This window comes from Haliotis rufescens, unplaced genomic scaffold (assembly GCF_023055435.1).
Source record: "Haliotis rufescens isolate VD_foot unplaced genomic scaffold, xgHalRufe1.0.p SCAF_5, whole genome shotgun sequence".
NCBI classification, from domain to species: domain Eukaryota; kingdom Metazoa; phylum Mollusca; class Gastropoda; order Lepetellida; family Haliotidae; genus Haliotis; species Haliotis rufescens.
The window spans coordinates 23,387,471-23,412,706 of record NW_025964223.1 but is presented as its reverse complement, the minus strand read 5'-3'; the positions used below and the strand labels follow the sequence as shown (position 1 = coordinate 23,412,706).

At 38.6% G+C, this 25,236-nt stretch overlaps 1 protein-coding gene across 2 annotated transcripts in view; it reads right to left on the bottom strand.

Moving 5' to 3' along the window:
* Positions 1-25,236, bottom strand: part of LOC124111718 (neuropeptides capa receptor-like) — a 95,522-nt gene that overhangs the window by 5,544 nt on the left and 64,742 nt on the right. For both annotated transcript variants that reach the window (XM_048384471.1, XM_046471503.2), the window contains exons 2-3: positions 14,738-15,274; positions 6,244-6,375 (exon numbers count right to left, since the gene is read on the bottom strand). In XM_048384471.1, the coding sequence (XP_048240428.1) occupies positions 6,244-6,375; positions 14,738-15,274 (669 nt within the window). The remainder of the gene's footprint in view (positions 1-6,243; positions 6,376-14,737; positions 15,275-25,236) is intronic.

Sequence of the window (25,236 nt, the reverse complement as noted above, 5' to 3'; positions counted from 1 at the left end):
AAATCTCTGCATGAAGCAGAGTCGATTGTACGATTCCGACTATGTCGTGAGCATGTGTTTATGAATCACTATCAAATAGTAATGATTATAGGTGTTCGGGAAAAGGTGGTCGTATCCTGGCCCACCCGTGGCACCCGTAACAAACATATGAAAAAAAAGCATGTCAATTGTCCACCAGAAACACACACGGGAACAGATGGTACAAGTCAAAACAGGGAATGGTATTTGACATCATTTTGGTCACTGATGCGTCGAATTTGAAAATGTCCTCCCCATGTCTACCATAAAACTTTTTTAAAGCTTGACTGAGGCCTTGAATGTTGAACCTTGATCAAACAACTTCTGATTTATAGGTTTTCCTTGAGCTATTATAGTTGAAGCACGAGGACGCTTGCTTTATGTGTGCTGAGGCACGGACACAGTGGTTTGAATAATTATGTTTGTGAAAACCCCGCGGAATGCGAGATGGTTCACATCATCTTGCCATGTTTCTTCCGAAGTAATACTATTAATATTTAGACGCCGCCGTGGACGACCAGCCACTAACGACGACAAACACTCATGCTTTTCAGGTCTGGTGGGCTAAAAAGTCTTAAAAAACATTTTGATAGAGCCGTTGATAATCGTTTGTGATTGAGGAACAACGCTCAATACTCTGAATTTATAAGTGTATTTATACTGTGTATTTATAAGTGACCTAAACTGGATAATATCCAATAAAAATATCCATGATGGTAGTTGGTGTACACGGTAAACACTCCGGGGACACCTGGTTTGGAAATGGTCTCTAGCATTCCAAGACGGGGTGCTGCTGATAATATCAACCCTGTTTTGTCTAGCTATAGTCCAGAACCGATTATTTACAGGCCGCTGTGCCATAGCTGGAATATTGCTGACTTGTTGCAAAACACATTTATTAAACAAACAAACATGTTTAACTTTGGTTTCCGTGACAAATAGGTCTCTATTTCCAGTGCTTGTCTTAAGAGCCCACAGAAATGGAGAACGGCTGATGTTATATGTGTCCTTGACTTTTGTTTTGCATCGTTGCCAGGCGACGAGGATCCGAAGTCTGCAAGCACCGGTACCATACCCGTGGCCATGGGTTCCACCAAAGAAATAAACGCTGAAAGACGTCACTTCCAGGGCACTTTTCCCCAACCCATTGGCCATTGCCAACATCTACATATCTACATTTGCTGCGAAACCGAATTTTAAATCAATATAAGTTTCGATGCATATTTTTAGGTATAATAATATGCTCTTTAGTTTTGTGTTTTCGTTAGTCTCTCGTGAAGACTCTGAGTCAGTGCCAATGACGACACAATGGGACACCCCTCCCCACCCTCCTACTGAGAAAAAAAATGTATGTGTACACAAACGGTTTCATATGGTTAAATGTTGCTTAAAGCTTCGTTGAACTTTGCATTGATGCCTCGCTCATATCAAAGAAGATGTACTAGACAATAGTAGGGATCTCCTATTTCGGTGAAATGAAACATGACTTTAAACAAAATGAACGGGACAAATTGATACAAATTACGCAATACAAGTATCACTGTAAACTTAACTGATGTCGCCGTTGGAGGAACAGATTGGATTGTTTTGCTCTTCCGGCAGCAGCAATGAAAGCAAAGGTCGTGGGCAATACAAGAAACTATCTATGACCGTCCAAGTCTCAAGTTTTGTCTCAAGAAGATGACGACAAGTTTAGAAGATCTGTAGGTTTAATTGGCAGGTGTATCATTGAGCCATCAGACCAAAGTGGTTCTAAGATGTCGGATACGCCATTGACAATGTATGTACCAGGGAAGGCAACGGAACCGTCCAGAAGGGTTGATGATCACTACACATTACCGAGACTGAAGACGTTCATCACAAATGCTTATCTCACAAAGAACACTTTGCCCTGGATTATGCAGTTCAACGTCTGAAATATTCAGTCACAGCTCGACACAAAGCACATTCATGCCAGACTCGACATCAAAGGTCCCGTTTGCGTTGAAACGCACTGAGTGAATCACAGGTACTGTTCACCCGAAAATATTTAAAAACTATTTTTAAGACCCAACAAAATATAATAATTGTTTATCAAAAGTATGTTCTCCATAGCGCGACGTTAGTCTTGAAGTTAATCATATCAAAACGAATTTGTTATCAAGTACTTCAATAAATACCTGTGAAGTACAATGCTAAATGCGGGACATAGGGTATATGTATGTTACTTGACCTGCTAGGCGAAATGATGATTGGAAAACTGAAATCCCTTTTGTTATACTATCTTGTCTTGGAATGGAAATGAAGAATCTGTTTTTATTTGCAGCTCTTATGGATACATAATGTATATGTATTCGTATTCTTTGTTGTTCAAACAAAATCGTTTCAGAATAATTCAGACCTTTAGTTCTCTTTGCGACACTATTAATTCACATCTCTCGAGCATACATGTATGGTCCAGAACACAGACTGGCTCCATCCAGGAATAATGCACTTTAATTAATACTCAGAACCCGCGACACAAGGCCGCACAAAGGGAATTGCTCTCGTTCCTTGTGGATTGGTCAATCCCCAATTAATAAACGAAATATACCTAATTTACACTATTTCAGTGATAGATCCACAATGATTAAATAATACTGCATTTGACTGATGTGCTCAGCAGACAGGTTGCAGACATATATGTCATTTCAGTGGCCAGTTCAAGTCATACATAGAGTGAAACCATGTTTACTCGAAATCTTAAGGATAATCTAGAAGTTCTAGTTCGAGACAAACGGGGTGATAAGATAATACAATATTGCTGATGTGGATTATTTTTCTCTGTGTTGTCCAGCGCATAATTCAACAATATTCTGGTCATATGACGGCGGTGATGTGTATGATGTCTAACCGATACATTGAGATGGTGCAGTTTGAAATACAGAAGGTTTACCGTATCTTAAATGAAGTGTTGGTTCAGCGTGTTGAGTGATTTGGAGAAGTGAACTCTTACTAAAAGTCCATATACATAAAACATAGCTATTGGCGTCCCATCACTTTAAAATAACACAACGGCTCGGATGAATGTTTAAATTTCGCTTGAATGTGTAAAATTCAGAGAAACGCATGACAATAAATGTGGATAGAATGTTTTTTGTTTTGATTATTTTAAATTGGCTTAGTTAAACGAACATGGTATTGACATCACTAAATCAAGGCTTTAATGGCCAAAGCTGCTCTTCAATCAAAATGCACATTTCCGTAGCCCTCGTGATTTTCTGCTGATCGATATTATTCTTAACTACCTTTAATGCAGCGTGAAAACCGCAAGCCAATGATTACCCTAAAAGATTATTTCCATGCAAATATGCACCAATTCCTTTGTGATATTTGTCAAAGATTGCGCGATCCTTAAATCATCGATGCTCTTTTGATGTGGCACTAATCTAAATGAACTGCTATCTATGGCGTTTCGCAGTTCCAAGTCTCATTTACATATACGCCAGCTGAAGGGATTGGGGAGAGCAAATTTATGTTTTATTGACTAATGGGTTAAAAATGAAAATGAAATGCAATAATGTGTAAAACACCTAAAGCACGTTTTGATGCCACCTTTGGGTATATTTATGAGAAATGTTTCAAATGATCCAGTTCAGCTGAGAACAGTTAAGTTGATGGAATGCGCTAAGGCCAATATTTGCTATAACTTCGTACTTTTATATTTCTTCAATTACATTTCTTCATATTTTAGTTTTATACTTTCATCAATAGTTACGCGTGATCGGATTCAATAAAACTGTAAAACTTTGCTACTCGATGCATTTAAATGTTGTTTAATGTTTTTTATATGTCTTTTGTTTTATATTTGATTGCATCTGGCTTTTTTTTATTTTACTCGATTTGAGTTTGTAAATTGTATTAGGCTATCTGTAAACCACAGAATACAGTTTCACTTTGTTGTGCATGAATAATGATGCTTGTATTTACAAACACGGCCTAAAGTATATATCAATCTTTCAATATCAATAAAGTTGGGTAGTTCATCCAGGAAGGTGTTTACGTAAGTATTTTGGAATAAATATATTTACTTTAGTGGCTTTAGAGCATGAAACAATTCCTGAATGAACTACCCAATTTTTGATGACGTAAGCACCAGTAGATCGCGGGACTATTTGAGCCGATCACTGGAGCTAACTATAACTGTTAAATATTACTATGAAACATTTAATTGATCTTATACGTACAATATACATAGTTTTTACACACAAGACGTGTATGTAATAATAAATAATCATATATTTAATAACTATTAAAACTTCAAACGATCGCGGGAACGTGGACGAAAACCGATGGTATTGATCGTTTTCGACCGAGCCTGACTATTACAATGACCTTACACGGAGGAGTTGGTTGTTGTTTACGCCCCTTTTAACGATGTGCAATCAATATCACTGCGGAAGAATCCAGATTCGAAACCGGGTCGCTGGCATGATGGTCTCACTCTTAAACGCTATGCTTCCTCGCTGTCCCTTGTACGTTTTTATTTTCAAAACTACAAATGGTCGAATTCAATTGCAAATCGTATTTTCTTATGCTTATTTCAAACAATTTTTTTAGTTTGGAGTTGTCACTGAGATCACCCGGCCCATTTTGTCACCCCTTACGAGAAATCATAGGTTACTGAGGATCTGCTAACCTGGCTTCCCGATTTGCTAGGATTCCTCAGCCAATAGCACAGCAAGCACCAACATTACCCGTATATTACATTCTTTACTGAGCTTGAATATACTACAAATATTGCCAGGCACTGAAGCTCACCTATATATGGCCAACAGGTAAAATATCATTAAAGACAGTCATTTAACAATATTTGCTGTCAGCATTGATATTCAAGTATTTTCTGCATAAATACCGAGGAATAACTGATACTAAAATCTAATGATTTGAGACCCCATCATAAGGAGAAATATGCATGCAAAGGTTCAGCTCCCCCAGCCAGAGAAGAGACGTTTACTGTGTCTAATATGAATTTTGGGGTAATTATGATCATGCTAAACATCCTCCCCCTAACTCCCCTAATAAATAGTGTTTTCATATTGAAAATCATTCTCGAACATGTTAAAAAATTAGGGGTTGTCAACACTGGTGGGAAGAAGCATGGGATGTTTGATCGTCATTGGTTCAGTTGTTTCTGATCATGAGGAGTAGAGGTTTACGACGCAGGACGGATGACGGACGACGGACAAACAGGCCAAGCCTTGATATAGGGACACTAACCGGTGAGCCAAAACTGCATTAAATCTTCCACTCTCTAGCTGGTCAGAAGCAAATGTGGCATAAGCACGATGTGTTTACGTTTAAGAATGTGAGTTTGTCCCGTTGTGTTGTGTTTTAATAAGTTGACACAATCATAAGTTACAATATGTGTATATCATCAAACTAATAACCATTACATGACTGGACATCTCATGTGATATCATCACGGCGGGGGACACCAGAAATGGGCTTCACACATTGTACCCATGTCGGGAATCGAACCCGGGTCTTCGGCGTGACGAGCGAACGCTTTAACCAACAGTAACGTTAAGACCGTGAGACCAGAATTTTGTTTCGGTTCAAAAGAACAACTATATACATACTAATACTAATACTCATCTTCCAATAATAATAATAATAATAATAATAATAATAATAATAATAATAATAATAATAATAGCAGAGTCCTTCGCTTTGATGAAGCCGGCTGGCCTGAAAAGTGAAACAGAAGGAATTCTGATTGCTGCGCAGGACCACCAACTGCCCACTCGAAACCGGCAATGTGTGATTTTGCATCAAAATGTAAATATGAAATTTAGAATATGCAATGATTTAAATGAGACTATCCAACACATTGTCAGTGGATGCCCAGCTTTGGCACAAACACAGCATCTTAAGAGACATGTTGGCTCCATCATTTTACAACCGTCTTCACCATGCTGGTGGTTTTGAAAGAGAGGGCGATCCATGGTACGACCCGGAATATGTGGAGGGTGTCATGGATAATGATAAGTACAAGACTCTTTGGAATAGGCCCGTATGCAGCCTCATAACTATCCAGGCCCATTCGCTGTCTGGGCTGCCTATTAGATGGGGCAAGGTCCCTAAGCCGATGATGAACCAAACCAACCTGACTGTGCCAGGATTATCCAAACATTGCATTTCTTTTATTCCAATATGCACATAATAATAAATATAAATAATAATAATAATTTCCGGTTTATTTACCTGAAATATAGAAAATATAGGTCTGCAACCTCAGCAGGTCGTCTGTCCATCGCTCTTGTGGTATGTAGATTGTCATAAGACGCTGTGTATGAAAGGGAGCCCAGCAGACGAAGAACGCTATCACAACAGCAACTGAAACGATATACCGTGAGATGTGGACACGAGGTATGCAAACACGGAATTGATAGGTTGAATAAGGTATTGCTATACATTGCCTAATAATTAGTGAGCCGAGCTCTATGCAGCTTTCAGCAAATGCACCACTGGACCACCTTCCGACATGATAGAATGAGACCAGAATAACTGACACTCGGCTGAATGTCAACTACACCGCCTGATACGGCGGGATTATTTCAAAAAGCGGCATAAAAATTGACTCAATCAATCATCACTCGAATCTGCGTTAGCTTCAGTGGCAGTGGCCTCATTAAACAGTCGAAGACGTAGATTGCACCCTGAGCTTTTCAAGCAATTACTGTAAATCCTAAATAAACGACGGAACATCGCGCCGAAAGAAATCAACGCCCATTTTGAAACATCCCCGGTGCTTATTCAGTGGCTTACAACAGTATTACTTTTCTTCAGGATAACATGAGTTAACGTTAGAGACAAGCAGTACTGGGGAAATATCCCGGAATTAGCACGACGACTCGCGCGGTGACGAAACATGGGCATTCTGGGACATTGTGAGCGAGTGCTGTTTTACCCCGCATTTGGACAGTATTTCGGTTGTATCGTGTCATGAAGAATACATGCAGTTCTTAGACTTTGGTTAATTTGGTGAGCAGGACTTTGATGCTGACAAACCTAGAAACATAGCGTGAATCTGAAACGCAAAGCAACGGCTTTCTGTGAATTGCGGTGTGTGAAGATTTGGGCAAGCGTGATCCGCCTAACACCCACTCGCCCACCCCCGCCCCATGACGTTGTAGACAACAACAAAGCGATGTCGTCGAACAAGACTTTACTTCTACCTTACATGTATTTGCAATCTTTGAAACAAGAGAAAGTTAAATCATGGACCATCCTTCCCTGAAACTAAAACATTTTGACCTTTAAGAATAGTCATTTCAAAGCTTGAAGGAGTAGTTTAGAAGAATAAACATCACTCGGCAGGCACGCCAGGGTTTAGTTAATATCACGTTAGGTTTGAACCGCGTCTTAAAGGTTATTCCGTCAAAACAACATTTGCAAAGGCAGTTCCGGTTACACCTTTATGATCATAAATGATTTTCTTTCTCGCTAAGAGCGGTTTGCTAGACACAAAAACGACAACAAAGTTCAAACAAACATAAATATCGTGACTCGTTATTGTTTTTACGCTCCGTGACAGGCGTTGAAATTGGTATTGAACAGGAACATATGACTTATAGGAACGGGATATCAAACAATGACATCAAACAAATCCCAACTATGCGAATTTGAATTGACAAGCCCCTCAATTATTAGTTCCACCGTCCACCCACTTTAATACATAGCTTGCCTGACAGCCTATAATGATTGCTAGGACAAGTTCAACGATGACACGCCCTCAACCAATTATTCGAGCCTGACTTCTTAGAACTATTATAGGTTACTGTGGATTTACTAGTATTCTAACCAGGATTTTTTGCCAGGACACGAGGCACTAAACAAGCCTCAACCAACAGTACAGCACCAACAGTACAGCACAAACAGTACGCAACATGTTGACTCTAAATTTACTTACGACAAGCATAGGTTGCTGGGGTCCTATTCAGCATGAAACTATAAATCCTCAATGAACTTGACACATGTGTATGGACAAATACAGTTCAACTACAATGTATTAACGTCGACAAGATTGAATATGCTATTTATAAAAAGCTACATTTATAAAAAAAATCGTCATAATGTTAAGATATAACATTGAACAACATTGTTACCATTTAGTGATACAGTATATTTATTGTATTTTAGATAAAATACAAACGTTCAAAGATGAGCTGTATAACTTAGTCCTAGGCGACGCACAACAGCAGTATTTGTGGCGTCATAATGCCTATGATGTAACAGTGACACTAGAGGGAGAAGGAAAGCGTAGACCTACGCGACAGCCAACATTATGTACTAGAAACAGTACACGCCGGACAGTTGATACCTCTGTGTGTGTGTGTGTGTGTGTGTGTGTGTGTGTGTGTGTGTGTGTGTGCCTTTGTGTGTGCGTGCGTGCGTGCGTGCGTGCGTGCGTGCGTGCGTGCGTGTGTTTATGTTGTTTACCGCCACAATCAGCAATATTCCAGCTGTATGAAGGCGGCCTGTGAATATTGGTAAGACAATTCAGTGATTGATAATGTTCATGCATATCTGATATTTTAACCAATCAAAGGCAATCTTGTGAGTTTGTGTAGATAGGATATCTCTCACACTCCATATCTGCTTGGCACAATTAGCTTTAACCAAGTTTTACCAGTAAAAATGTGTACTTTTTTGTATTTGCTCAGGAAATGGTGGAATTTGTGTATCAACTTACACAAAACATAGTTGGGGGTGTCTCAGTCATATAGAAGGTCGGCATTAACAACATTAAAGCTTTAGACGAGTGATGAATGAGTGGGAGGAGAAGTCTTTGATAGGTATTTAGAAGTTGAAAGAACATGAATACATGACACTTTTTTATAGATTGCAGAGCTACTTTTTGCTCCTTCATCAGGTGATCCATAAAAAGTCTCATGTATTCGTAGGAGGAGAAAGTTTTTCTTTCGGTCAAACGCAATTTCTGGTATAATGCCTTTTAAAAATATATATTGTTACAGACATCAATCAAAAGTTTACAAAAATGTTGTCAGGAGCTTCTAAAGACAATTGATTAAATATATTTTTTGGTAATTTCGATTACAGCTGTTGATCAGAAGCATGCATGACGGCAACCTGAATCGAGTCATATTACTATATGTGGGGATTCTCAGCCTTCTGGGCCATTGGCCCGAAAAGAAAATTTCAGATTATTCAAATTACTTAAATTGTTAAAACAATGAGCAAAACATTTAATGTTGACGCCATTCACATCATTACTCATCCTTATGGTTACAAACATTGCTTTTTATAACTCGAAGTCGCAGAAATATGACGTCGAACAAATTTCAAACTAATTATTTATCTAAAATTTGTTTTCAATACATGTAGGAAACACAAGGACCAACAATGTCCGATCTAAAAGGAGCCACGCCAATTGGAGTTATGAAAGATAGTGGTATGAAATGCACTGATACAATATCTTATATAGAGGTGATAGCAGTTTCAAGAATATCAATACAAGTATAAATTAAAACGTAGACGTCAAGCTTTGATACATGAATCGTTAAAGTTTACATCAAATATGTTTGCCGGTTTGGGCAAATATATTAAAAAGTAATGGAATGGGTGAAATAGAATCGGTTTGACAATATCATCTGCAAGTTTAAAATTAGGCCATACGTCTTACGGCCCTATTTTTGCAGTAAACCCTTTCGTACAACATCACATAATGGACACTCATCCTCCACACATTCAACACATCCTCTACACACTCAACACATTTAAAACATACTCTTTCAGTAATGGCCCTGTCACACTACAACGTTTTAGAGTAACTTGCACCAAGCGTGTGAAAGACAGTTAGTACGCTGTCATACGTCGAGAGTTCATCGAAAACCCATGCTTTTGGCGTATCCATAGCGTATACATGACGAGAGTTTACCGTATATGTATCGCATGTCTAACGTGTTAGTAGCGTATCACTGATAAAAAGCGTATTGCCAGCGTGTGTCTGGCGTGTTCACCGTATGGCCAGCGTATGCCCAGCGTATGAGTAACGTATGATTAGCGCGCTCAGCGTAGGGGAAGATGCCTAAAACGGGCCGTTTGGGTAACGTATATCAGGCGTATGTAAACTTATGTAGAGCGTACCTCTAACGTATGCCTAACGTATAATTCATACCGGCATACGTTCCCAGACGCCGAAAATTTTATGCATACACAAAAATGTTTTTAAGCTTCGGCGTACAACAACGTATACCAGCGTGCTTTTAACGTATACGACTTTCAACTAACTTATCCATAGCGTGTTTCAGCGTTGCCGGCGTTTGGGCAAAAAAATCACATACGTCGCTATACGTTACTGCTATACGCTGTAGTGTGACAAGGCCATTCGGGCAAGTTCAGATAACGCCCAGGTTCTAAACAAATAGGAGCCATGTACTGGTAGGACCTTCAGTACAAGTGAGCTAAACGGCAAGTTTTATTGCCATAATGAACGTCAAACAACAAATATTTAGTTTTCGCGCATACGAAAACAAAGAATTAATGAAAAGCGAGACGCGAGAACTCTGGCGCGTTGAAGTACACTTGTGAACCAGCGAGCGTTATTGCGTATTGGAAATTGACTGTAATACGCTTCAGCATATAGGATTTTTGTACAGCGCTGGTTGAGGAAAATGATCTCCCAACATAAGCACTGACATGTATTAGACCTTCTCATCGAAAACATAGCAGTTTGTGATGAATTGGGGTTGTCTTTATTCCGCCAAGAGTTGTTTTTTAGACGCAGTGTCGGGGTCGAGTGATTTATACACGAATTTCCTTTTAGTATTGCACAGTTAATCCAGATCTCAGACTCACAAGATGGGACACATGCACACTATCCACAACCAAAGGGCACTTTAAAAAGACAATATGAGCTCAAGTCCTTGGGTCAAACCTCATCCCGTTTGCAATGAATAAACATTTGACTATGTTTTGTTTGAGATCTCCGTCATGGCTAGAAAGTTATATTTTGCATTAGAAATGCTGAACCATACGCACTAATATGACTGTCTGAAATATATTGCTACGTTAATATTCACATTCTGAACACAATTTACAAAATGGCATTTCAGTGTATGTTGTAATTCTCTGATAGCAATAGGCCGTAAAATACACTTAGATAAAAATCCAAACATGTTCAAATGCATTTTACAAACATATTATTGCATCAAACACGTTCACGTTGAACCAGCATTAAAATGTTTCAAAGAACCATATGTCTCGACGTGAAAAGAGAATAAATATAAAATCAGTATCAAACGAATTTACTTACTTTGCCAAAATGAACCCGACAGTATGGCAGCTCAATCACGTATTGTACACATCAAAAAGGCAGAATGATTTTTAAAAGTTCATTTTTTCCTACCTTGAAATGTAATCATATAAATCGAAGCAACCGCTTTAAATTGCATAGCTAGCAAGAGCGCACGAGAACAAGACTAATGTGGACCATTTGCTAAATTGCCAGTCTGGCGACAGCAGAATTTCTTAGTGATTTTCTGGTTCGACTGATGTTAACAAAGCACGCAACTGTTCTCCTTTAGTTCTTCAAAGAACAGCAGTGTCTTGTAAATTTAAATCTATTACTGTCTAATAGTGTCACTCTAAGTTTTCCAGGACATTTTACATTACATTATATCTGCACGTCAGATAAGTGGTACATTCTATTATAGTTGTTATAAAATTATCCAAGGGATTTAAAAAAATAAGTTTAAAAGTTTAAAAGAAAATAATAAAGAGATGATATCAAAAGATAAGCAGGAAGGGAGATTCAGAAATAAGCAGCCAGGGATATTTAGAAATAAACAACAGATATTAAAAATATCCAAAAGGACATATTTTGAAATAGGCAGCACGGGATATTCAGAAAATTTGCAACAATCATTTCAGAAATTGTATCAAGATATTCGGAAAATCCGCAACACGAGAATATATGTGACTGATCACATCCAGTGAATCGAAAGTCTCACCCCCACTAGTCAATATTAAGTGTATACAGTCACTATAATAAGCATATGAATGAAGTATACGTCAATAATCCACATACCAGTCTTCAATTCTAATTAAACTGACATGTCATTAACATAACTGATTACAGCAGCAATTTCTACAGTTGGGATGGAGATTCAGTTAAAGTATTTCAGATAATTAACAACGACCTAGATCCTATTTCCACATATCAATGTACCTGGCCCCTAATTCAACCTGGCTTCGTGTCCATTCTGATAGAGATAACCTCGTCAGCTGACAGGCAAAATAAATAAGTAGAACGGAAAACCGGAATGTGCCTGATGTCATGTCGGTTCCCCTAAATGAACTCATACATCTGTAGCAAAAGAGATAGTTTTTACTTGATGAGGCTACTGACGACATCCTGATAGTCATGGTGCCCAGAAAATCTCATCCGTCGGCTTTTATTGGTAATGTGACAATATCCGGTTTTGAAATCGTGTCTATTTCAATGTGCTAACATGGCTAATACTCTCTGGTAATGATAGATGGGGTAATAAACCGGTACAAATTGGTGCCAGTGCAGTGTTGGGATTGTAGTCGATAAAGATGGGAATGTTGACGTGAAAGCTGTTTCCAAATATCCCCATAGTATACATAGAGAGTCTCACCCGAGTGTTTTTTGATATCAAATATATCAACACGAGTTGATAAAAGTGGAAAAATTCCGAAGCTTGCCGAGTGTTGGTATATTTGATATCAAAAGACACGAGGGTGAGATTTTATTTATCATCCAACATCATTCTTTCAACTTTTTCAATTTTAGACAATAATTAGTAGTGTCTTCAGTATAAAAAGTACTTCTAACAGCTTCAGTAGCAGAGCCATTAGTGATGTCATTTGATTGTGACGTCATGGTAACCAGTGACGTCACAATGGTCTGCAAAGCATTGTGATGTAATTTCATTGCAGCGATATCTACAGTGTAGATATCGCTTGATCTCATCAAAGCGATATCTCCTGTGGGAGCCAGTTTTGGATGATAAATGTAGTTTCTGGTAATTTACTATGGAATTATTTATACTGTCACTAAACTGCCGGGCTTGAAAATTAGACTTGACCAGAGCCCACTTGCACAAAGCGATCTCAGCGCTACTATTGTAAGCCTTTGTTAAAGTATGGGAGTGACGATCATCTTAGCGCTAAGATCGCTTTGTGCAAATGGGTCCTACAAACGTTAAAATAAAGTTACTAGGCTGAATAGTGTCGCCATAACACTGAAAACGTAAGGTCCAAAGCACAGCTATGATACACGTACCATATACATCACCATCAAATAACCATTTCTTGTTTCATTTTAGCCACCATCAAACATGGGTGTATGCTATGCTATCTTTTGCCCGGCAGTTTAAAATCAATAAACATAATGACATACATATGTATGGAAAAACAGACGCAGTTAAGACTCGGTTTGATAATGACATAATGTTGTAACGTATCGTTCTTGGGGACTTTTATTTCTTGACCCGCACTCGAAAATGACGTAGGTATGTCTTTTACACCATCAATAATTCAGTTACATCCAATTAGCACAAAGCCATTCAGAACGATCGTTGTCGTTAACTGAAGATGTCTAAGTGTATTCTAAGGACTTGCTTGTCATCTTGAGTACAACCTTGAATGGTGTTAGTATTGATAAATAGATGTTGCACGCGTACAAACATGCAAACTATGCATACTAAACTAGGCATTGTTTTACGTCTTGTAGGTGTAACTGTATGTGTAACTAGCTAGGAGCCTCCGCCCGGAGAGCGGAAGGTCCGGGGATCGATCCCCGGCCGCGTCATACCAAACGGCGTTAAAAGATGGTACTGGTTGTGACCTTGTCTGGCGCTCAGCAGTTAGAAGTTAAAACAAGGACTGATCGACTGTGTCTGGTTCGGGTATTCATGTTAAACTGCGACATGGTATCTCAGTGAGCTAGCACTATAAATCGGCATCAGTCCGGACTAGTACAAACAGACAAACACATGTAGATGCACGTCGCTATATAAGTGCAATAATCTTGGACGCGACGTTAAACCCCATTTCACCTCACCTCACCACTAGCTAGGCATTTAGCCATACGTTTACGAGGATTACGTGTAACAATGCTTATACCAGATATGGCTTTGTGTTCACACTGTTCTAGTCACATCTGGACGTACGCTGAGCACAGGTGTACGCATATTACGCACATCTAAAAAACACTATTTGCATAGCTATACGCACACAAGGCACAGCTACGTAGCTACGAACAACTACATACAACGTATACATGTACGCTTGTCACAGCTGTATACGTACGTATACTAGACACAGCTATACATACACAATATGCTTGTAAACCGTTTTGAGCTCGACGTCTTAGTGTTATTGTGGTCTGTGTGTGTTCTAGAAAGGGTTGACCAAAGTGCATAACACAACCATGACTGCCACACTTGGGGAAATATTTCACGAGCTTCCAAAGGCTTCCCAACCATTTGAACAGCAGCATATCTGTGGCATCAACGCTTACTTAGCGATTATGTTTCTAGGTTTGTCAGCACCACACCCGTGCACCATCACCAGTGATAAGATCTGCACAAGCGGGCGTTCCTCCCATATCAATCTGACAAGCCGTGATATAAGGGCGTCAAATCAAGCTTTCTCTCAGACTCTAGGTATTGCTCCCCGTTACATTTCACACATTGTAAAGACTTACCGAGCATTTTGAGCACGGCCTTCCTGGCCTTGGAGGCTGCTTCTGCCGCTGTCTTGTTCTTCTTCTCATCAACAGCCATCTGCGACTTCCACAACCGAACTCCAATCAACACGTACATTATAGTAATCACCACCATGGGAATGACAAAGAAGGCAAACGTAGAGAACTGGAACATGTACTTCATCCGCTCTCTGAAGTCCACGGGTATATTACACAACAACGAGTCTTCCAGGTTTTCTCCCGTTTGAGGGTGTTGGACACCATAGAAGGTCCTGGCGTGTATTGGGTAGGGTAAAGCCAAGCCACACGCAACTGTCCAGATGAGAAGGATGATCCTCACCGCCCGAGACAAGGACGACCAGGAGTGGGCTTTGAGAGGGTGACAAATGGCAACGTATCTCTCGATGGTGAAGGCGGTGATGGTTAAAACTGAAGCATAGGCCGTCATCTCGGACACGAAGGACTTGATGATGCAGAAGCCGAGCCCGAACCTCCATGGATATGCTTCCCATATGGTTGAGACATCTGGTGGTAGAGCTGGAAAATATAATGTGTATATTCTAAGAGTGGTTGAGTGACTATTCAGTAAAGTTTTATCACAGCGGCCTGTTGATGATCGAGTCTGGGTCAGGCAAGTGGTAGAGAATGACAAACGATGAAATATGGGGTATTTGAGTTGACTTTATCGTCAATTGTTTGACCATATACGTACAAAAGATCACATGTGATGAACAAGTAACTGTTTCAGTTAGTTTAGTTAATTAAAGTGTGATGATTATATTAAATGATATTTCTAGATACAGAGGTTTTTTTCTTTTCAAAACTTCTTCTTCAGCACCACGATATTAAAATACGTATACCCCAAAACATCTTTACGTAGGTGCAGCGATTTATTTGTTCTGTGTATTAGACAATTAAGCAAACAAGGACATTCTTAATTCAGTCCATATTACGGAAGAGGTGATATACACATGAAAAAAAGTTAAGCACCACTCGTCAAGCTACATGTTCATAGTTTTCTCTGGAAATATCAACAGATGGCATTGATACCACTTTGATAAATGTCTGAGGTACAACCGTTACCTGATGAAAAGTTGGTGTAAGAACACAGTCTGTTTGATTGGCATTCTAGAAGTTGGTGAGTAAGTAAGAAAACGTAAACTTTATAGATAACAACTTCTGGTTTATTGTACATAGCGACGTATCGATGTAAATTCTTACACCGTTATTAAAAAACGTACAAGTATATTTATAACAACTTCTGGTTTATTGCATACACATGTACTGACGTTTCTATGCAAATTCAACGATATTAAGCTTGAGGACATTGTGAGAACACTGTTCCTCAGATGGTCACAAGGACTGTTTTAAATCATGTGATGAAATGAAGCAGAGGAAACATAGGGAAGTTAAAACACTATTGCCATAGAACAGTTACAAAAAATGCCATTTCATAATCGATTTCGATTTCTGTATTTCAATAAGTAATATTGATAACAATAATAACAATTTGTTTCGTAAAAAAAATAAACTCAGCAAACGGATTTTAGAAATAATATTATTGTCTATGGAAATATAGACATGTAGTTAGATGTGCTTAAGTATTTTCAAGATGTTTATTTGGTGCAGCTGGCCATGTGAACTTGGTCTCACGAATTTAGTCTTATTGACACAAGACACGCATGTGTTTTAATAATGTATGGGGAATATATGGCTTTGTTGGTACAGAGGGTAAGTACGCAGGGAGTTAAAAGTTTACCTACGTTTATCACAATAAATTATTTCGTCTGTGCTGACAGTAACGAGAGGACGGCAACCCTCTGTAGATAATGTCAGCATGAATCTAAATCCAGGGAGTAAACATCCAGACATTTATCTTCGGTAAACAGACGAAACCTTTAACGTTTCTTGTTAATGCTAAATGATAGATACCGCAATCCATTATAATCTCCAGAGGCAAGACTTGCCCTGGCCTTTTCAACGCTGACTTCCATTTATCAACGATAACACACTCATTTAAAACATTTAGATATATTTCTTAAATGAAAACGAATGTTCAGATAAATGTTTCACATGTAAAGTATGTTTCTGTTCAGAACATCTTTCATTTATAAGTATCAAACACAAATATATGTTTCTGAATATAAACACAGTGATTATAACAACAAATGTTATTGATTTTGATTTGTCAAAAAAGTAATTTTGATGTGTTTGTAAATGTCTTTTTCTACATGTATAATATTATAATGATTTGATATAATCAAGCTAGTAAAGATTGGCATTTATTTCATAAACATGACGTCTACACTCTTCTGGACAGTCAACTTATATTGAGGATCTTTAGCGATCTTTTGTGGCGTTTAGATTCATTATGGTTTGTTTGGTTTGTTCTTCAACGCCGCATTTGGAATGATCCCAGCTATGTGACGGATGCCTGTACAATAATCGAGTCTGTTGACCAGTCTGGACCAGTGAGAGAAATCATAAGTATTGAACTAAGCAACTGGGATACGATGACATGAAATCAACCAAGTCACTGGGCCAGGGATTTTTTGAAAATAGTTTCCTTCTGAAAAAATGAAAAACTTAAAGTAAGAGATAAAATGTTTGTTGTGTGTCTTAAAGCAGTGGAGAAAAGAATATCCTTCCTCAAAAAACTTCTCAACGAAGACCTTTCCTGGTTATCCATTGGTCGTGTGGCATAAGCGCTAGCTTGAGGTATAAATGTTATAAATCCAACACACGTGATTTCAGACTACATGTACCTCTTACACAAAAGATTCATTCCATTCCAGCAATGACTAACTATTTGGCTGTATAGGACGTAATTTGAATGCAAGCGTCACTATGTCACCAAAGCATTGTCACTTACAAGTATTTACCATACAAATTCTCTTACACAGTAGACGCTTGACCAATCTTCCTTTTTGTACAAAAGTAAGACATTTTTGTTAAACTTTTGGATTAAGGAACGCACATCAATATATTACTGACATATAAAACGTTAAGCCGCCCTAAAGCTCCAATCGAATTAAAAATCTGCATTTTTATGTAATTTTGCGAGGCGATGTGCCCCTTTATAATTTCAAGACAGTCTCGAGAGTATATGTGGTCATCAAATGATCACATTCTTCTATTTAATTCTGAGAATTGGATCTCACCCTCGTCTCGTGTTTTTTTTATGTCGTTTGCATAGCTTGTACATATAAACTGCCGGCCAACAGAAAGTATACACTTAAACATTGAATTTGACCAAAACATACATTATGAAAACGTTGCTTGACCTGAAACAGTCGCTGAAACATTGCAAACTTAATGTCCAAAACACAACTATGATACCCGTATCAAATACATACCAATCGAATAAACATTTCATGTTTCAACTGTTTCATTTGCAGCCCCCATCAAACAAGGGTGTATCCTTTCTTTTCCCGGTAGTTTCGTATGACGCCATGTAATTTTTACCCATGTCCTATGTATATATGATGCAGCAGATATTCATTTTGAATTGCTGCCAAGCTCCAACACGAGTCGTTACGAAACAAGCAATGTAACATAAAATAGATAGGTTCTTTCCAGATTGTCAGGTGGCGATAGACACTAATTACTGAAAGTTACCCACTCCGTGTGAAGATAACGTCACGGCTTGTTATAAACAGATACTTGAGGGATACATTTAGAAACGTGTAGTGATGATAAGACTTTGATTACATAACGTGTATTCAAGTGAAATGCGAACGAAATTGTTATACAGCCATTTGCACACTGAGTGTTAGAAAGATAACGAAATGACTTTGTTCGTTTGAAACAGAAAATACTGTCCAAGCTAACACTGAACATACAGGCGTTGTTAATGTGTTCCTGAAACAAGGTAAAGGTTTGTATTAAATTCATGTGCTTGTAAATCTCGTTATATTATGATATATTTTTTTATCTTGATAATATTATGTCATACATAAAACTCTTTAGTGACAAATCAAGGGACTGGGTACAATATATTTACTGGCTTCTTCTCTATACGACTAAGTGTTTCCAAACGTATAACAGTGGATAGAGCGAAAGGTCGGTGGTTCGATCCTAGGCGGCCGCGTCATACCAAAAGTGGTTGCTGTTGACCTGCCTGGCGCCCGGCTTTAGGGTGATATACAAGGGTTGGTGGATCACAAACCCATCCACTCACACACTTACTCACCAACCCGCGTACTCGTCTGTACGATTTTACATAGGTTAGGCTCTTTCCAAATGACAATGTATCTTCAACCTTAAGCAGCTGTGTCATAATATACCATGTCTGAAGAGAACGCATTGTGCTGTCTGTGTAATTACTAACATCTTAAATCTCGGTGAACCAATTTACATAGGATTACAGATGCTTAGATTTGAACACTCAAATTTACATAATAGACGCTTTGTTTCTGACATTAGAATTAATGAATTGTATGATGTTTCTGGAGATCTTAGCAAAGGTTCAAATTTAAAGAGCCTAGATGCTTTTTGTATTCTTGATTTTTTTGATAGCATTGATGTGCTGTCAAATGATTCATTTGATGTTATTCTGTGCGATGGGAAATCACAATCGTCAGTTAAAACCAGGAGGAAGTTTGGCATTAATGTTCTTTATAATGCAGATATAACGGGCGACTTGTTTGAACAGTTTGATGCCAATATCATGTTTAAATATACACGTTGTATTTAATTAGTGCCATGTGTAACTATCGTTAGTGGATAATGGCGGTTATCATTAATGGATTAATTAGTCTAGTAAATTAAAGTGTTGATGACCAGATTCAAATTTTCTGGGATTGTCCGCAAGCTCGAGATTTAAGCCTCTTTAAGCGTCTCTCCCCTGGGTTATGGTGAATGTATATCTCTGTTAAATAATGTATTTTGATTAATATGAATCGTCAACGCCAGATAACATCAGTCTCGATTATTTACCTGATCAGATTCTATTGGGCGTAAAAGGCAAAAAAGAGGTAAAACTTATATGTATATGGTTCACTGAAAATCACTGATGACACCAGGTGTTCGCAAACAAAGTAAGCATGTCCTGTTCCACCGGTGAAACGTTAGTGTCTGTTTGTTGCCTAAAAACAATTTCAATTTGTTTCCAATTCAGTGGTAAATATATCCATGTACATGTATGTCTGACAACACTTCTGGGGAATTAGAGGATGTTTATGTCTGCACGATATATCCAAGATGACGGCATTATAAACACAGGATATACCAATGTTAACCGCATGAAGAGGACATGATAGACCCAAGAAAACCGCATGACAAGCAAATGATATACTCAAGATAATTGCACGATAAACACAAGATATACCAACGATAACCGCGCGATAAGCACACGATATATCCAAGATAACCGCACAATAAGCCCACGATCTACCAACGATAACCGCGCGATAAGCACACGATAAATCAAAGATAACCGCATGATAAGCACACGATATATCCAAGATAAGCGCACAATAAGCACACAATATACCCAAGATAACCGCACAATAAGCACATGATATTCCCCAAGATAACCGCACGACAAGCACAAGATATTTCCCAAGATAACCTCACGATAAGCACACGATATACCCATGCTAATCGCATGATAAGCCCGCTCTACACGTATAATGTCGGAAAACCATTTTGGGCAAACATCCTCATTGGTTCAGCGAACTTCGAATGACTCGAAGGCTTTCTGTGGCCCAAATGTATTTATCGTAACAATGTTAAACTAATTCATGCACACACATCCTAATTCACGGACACAGGTTTCGTTTGTTTGTTTGTTAACGCTGCACTCAGCAATATTCAAGCTGTATGACAGCGATCTATAAATAATCTAGTCTGGATAAGACAATCCATAGATTGAGCATCGCTCCACGCAATTGGGATACGATGACATGCATCAACCAAGTCTGCAAGCCTGACCACCTATCCCGTTAGTCGTCTCATACGGCAAGCATGGGTTTCTGAAGACCTAATCCATCCCGGATGTTCACGGGTGCACGGACACACAATTAGTGTACCCCGACGCAGGACAACTTTTTCTCACTTACAGAGACCCTGTGATCTTGTGTTCAAAACTCCCTTTCGTTGTGATGTCTATACGTGGTTTGTCAGAAGCATGACAAAAGTGATAAACGTCAAGCCACACGTCATGCTTTCTTCCACATCAAACTGACACACACCACAGTATTACTGCTATTACTCACTCGCTCTTTTACACAGACTCAGAGCTATTCTGTTAACTATTTTACGATGTCCTTCAAGATCAATGTTATATTATTCAGGAAAATGACACACCATTGTATTACTGCTATTACTCACACGCTCTTTTACACAGACTCCGGGCTATTCTGTAAACTATTTGACGATGTCCTTCAAGATCAATGTTATAATATTCAAGAAAATGTATTTCGTCTCCTTTACTGAAACACTGCCGAGGAGGTGTAAAACGGAGTGTCACTTATACTCACTCACCCTAAACAGCCCTACACAAAGTCACTACAAACGATGGCAGTAATTTTAGTTTTGAATACAAGTAAAACAACATAGCAGAATGGTAATTACGAATTATAATTTTTTCATTCATTTTTTTACAAATAATTATGTTTTCTGTGGCAAACTGGTTCTTGTCGTCTCCATAATGCCCTCATCCTTAGGACTCTAGGAGGCAAGGTTATATATGTTCCCAAAAGCGTAAAGCAACTTTTTATCGCTGTTTCCAATTATCGTCATCGAGAAAATGAGATAGTCTTTCCCATGCTAACGGCAAGGCAGATGTTGAAAGCACATGAGATGGTTACATAAAACACGCCTAAGTTATTTAAACTTCAACATTTTTCGTCAAACCTTGATGCCAACACGGGAAAAAGGCCATGCCAGGGTAATTTCGACAGCAATCCTCAAATTCATTGTAGGATTAAATAAGCGTCTTCTCAATTTGCCTAAAAAATCTAATATCTTAAAAGAATGATGTGGTACAAAATACTTGTCGCAGCAGAAAATCATGTTTTCTAATATCCCGTGATGTGGCACTAGCTCGAGTTATGTGAATAAAGTAGCGTTAATAAGACCTCTGTCATCGTATCAGTTCATAATACAGACAGGTCTATAGAGACTTATAAGCCCCGTGGCAATGAACTCTTATAGAAAATGATGCACATGTTCTAAGATGGGAGTTAAATTATTATCAATTAAAATGGGTGATGGGTGAAATGGGGTTTAACGTCGCGTCCAAGATTATTGCACTTATATAGCGACGTGCATCTACGTGTGTGTGTTTGTGTGGCTGCTTGTACTAGTCCGGACTGATGCCGATTTATAGTGCTAGCTCACTGAGATACCATGCCGCAGTTTAACATGAATACCCCATTCAGACACAGTATACTGACTCCAAGCCGACCAGTCTTTGTTTTAGCCCCTTAATGCCCAGCGCCAGACAGGGTAACAACAAGTACCATCTTTTAACGTCTTTTGGTATGACGCGGCCGGGGATCGAACCCCGGACTTTCCGCTCTCCGGGCGGACGCACTACCACTTGACCACACAAACACGCACACATGTGAGCTTTGGAAGTGTGTATGTTTGCATCGATAATTGTTATTGTCAGGGATTAAAATTGAACTACTAGAATGTTAAACACTATAAAAGTTTAGATACCATTCAAAACAAAATCCACGTCGTGGTATTCAATATCTTCTTTTAGGTTCGTTCTAGGGTATTATTTAAAATTGGTTGTTAATGTAATTATATGCCCACTTTATGCACCTGTCTTTGTGGGCAAATTGTCAATGCTTCAATACATCGGACCCTGGAGAATGGTACAATCTACAGACATTGTACTTGAGAGCAGCATCAGAAGAGGATAATAAAGACATCCACATTATGATGTGCACATGCACTCATGTAGGAGAGTGTTCTGAGTCATATGTCGCCATCATTATTGACCCTAAGTGCTTCTGGTTATTTGTGTTTGTTGTAAATTAAATTGAACTATTCAGAGTAGACCTAGCTTTATTTATAATTGTTTCCGTGCACTATGCATCACAGTATAGTGTCCGCCAGGAGGTAACTGTAGCGAACTCAGAAAAAAAGGTGAGCATCGCATAGGTCAGGTCAGTAATATTGCAGATATTGTTAACGTTCGAAACGCTGACTTCATGTAGATTCAGAATTATGACAATATGTGACAATGATTAAATTTAATGAGTGAAGGGGACTTTGACATCTTTGAATGGTGTTTAAATTTTATATCTGCCAGCCCAACGTTGCGCATGCGAATCCTTGAACAGCGGATCCGGGCATTGCTAATGGGCGTTATTCAGTACAGTATGGTTACACCCATGGTACTGAAAGGATAATAAGCAGAACAATGCTCTTTTAGGATTGATTTAAACAATTTGATTTGTGTTTATTGTGCTGTACACTATTTCTTTTTAACCCTTTAACAACACCTTAAAGGAATGCTTGCTTTTGCGAAATGTGAGGTTGAAGAAAACGATGACGACTCACATATTAAGATTCCTATATCACCGAAACAGTTAATCCAACCCATTTAACTTTATCAGAGGAAGATAAGTTAAACGATTGGCTCATAACCTCTGTTAAAGTGTGGTTAGACACGCATCAAGAACCCCCTGTGCTTGAAGTTAACTTTTCGGCTATTTGATCATATAAAGGACAATCATGACCTATTTGTATCTTTTGAAACAGTCCATTTATTGGAAGAAAGATTTTGTAACTAGGATAAAAAGCACATCACATCATTCTGGAAACATACAGCCTCTTCTGACTGTGATCAACAGTCACATCCATTTCAAACAATAGCCATGTCCAGAACCGTTCTCTTCCTGATTGTGATCCTTCTGATAACATATTCTGAATACCCATTAATGCAATAACACTTATCTTCACAAATAATCCAATTACTGTCGCCACCAGATCTTAGTACATTGATTCGTTGCCTCTGGCATACACGGGACTATATGCAGGGCTGTTTGTCCCCCAGGGGGTGGCATAGACACAGAGTGTTAGACTACAGACAATCGAATCATGTTGTCAAGGCAGACATACATACTCGTGCCAAGCTTAAATTACATTTCCTATACAGTTGTCAGCAGTGGTCAATTATAGCTTACATTTTTAGTGTTATTCTAGATGGATTAGCCCAAATAGCTTCGTGGCGAGATATTTCAGGTTGAATAGTGAATAATTTTTATGCGACCATGTTGTGCTACGATGTAGTTAATGACATGTATTGGTCGTTTGCGACCTGTAACAAAATGAGTTCAGGACTATTATGAGTACGATCTTAGGGTCGAGTGTACTCTATTCTGATGAATTCCTAAGGGATATTATATTCGGAGACATCTTTTTTCATCCTAGTAGTGTAATATTGGTCATTACAAGAACTCCTAAGGCAAACGTCGATCAGTTAGAATAATAATACCAGCTGGTTCAATCCTTAAACTCATCCTTGAACAGGTTGACGTGATCAGTTAAAAACAATGTTCTCTAATTTAAAAAGACATACCGTATTCGATGAAATTAGCGCCCAGGGCACTCACAAAATTAGAAATATGGGGCTCTTATTAGAATATGATTTTGGTGGAAAAAAACAGAGTTGAAAAAAAGAAATCGTGGTTTATGCAGACAGCCTGAAATGTTTATATACGACAGATATATTTTTCCAGAATTTAATTGCCCATAATTAAGGGTGCATATAACACACGAGTGCGTATAATAAGCGAATTAATAAGTATTTTGTACATTGATGAATCGGAAGGTGTGCTAATCGGGATTGTTCACTACTGTTCAAACTGTCATATGACACAAAACACCCACACCCCAACCCACCCCAAATTATTTTTAAAAAAATGAATGTCTATTCCTTGAATAAACAAAACAAAATTCTGTCTTCCCGAAGTGTTTTAACGATAGAACAGGGCATGCTTATCCTATTCGCGAACACCTGGTGTCATCACTGCTTTTGAGTGATCCATTCATATAATTTTCATCGCTATTTTGCGTTGAAACCCAGTGGAATCTGTTTCGGTGGATAATCGAGACTGGTGTTCTCTGGAGTTAACGTTTAATATAGCTTTGGTAGCTTCTATGCGATTGTGGCAAGTTAACAAAAACGTTCTTAATTACATCATGTTAATCGATTTAACTAAAAGCAAAGCAAAAATATCTGACAGGTTCGTGGCAATTATACTTGCAGCTACGAAAAACACACAATCTTAATGGTTGAATTATAGTTACATGTTTATTGAATCCAATAGCAAGACAAATTGCTTAATGCCAATATTTGGAGGCACGGGTGGCCCAGGCGTCTGAGGCACCGCGATTCGCTGTGCAGAGTCGCGTCCCTTGGGCACTCCAGATACCTGTGATTGTGGGGTCGGATCCCGGTTCGCTCCGATTATGTTTCTAGGTTTGTAAGCACCATACCCATTCTCGTGGGTTTCACCGAAGTGGTAAACGTCTGA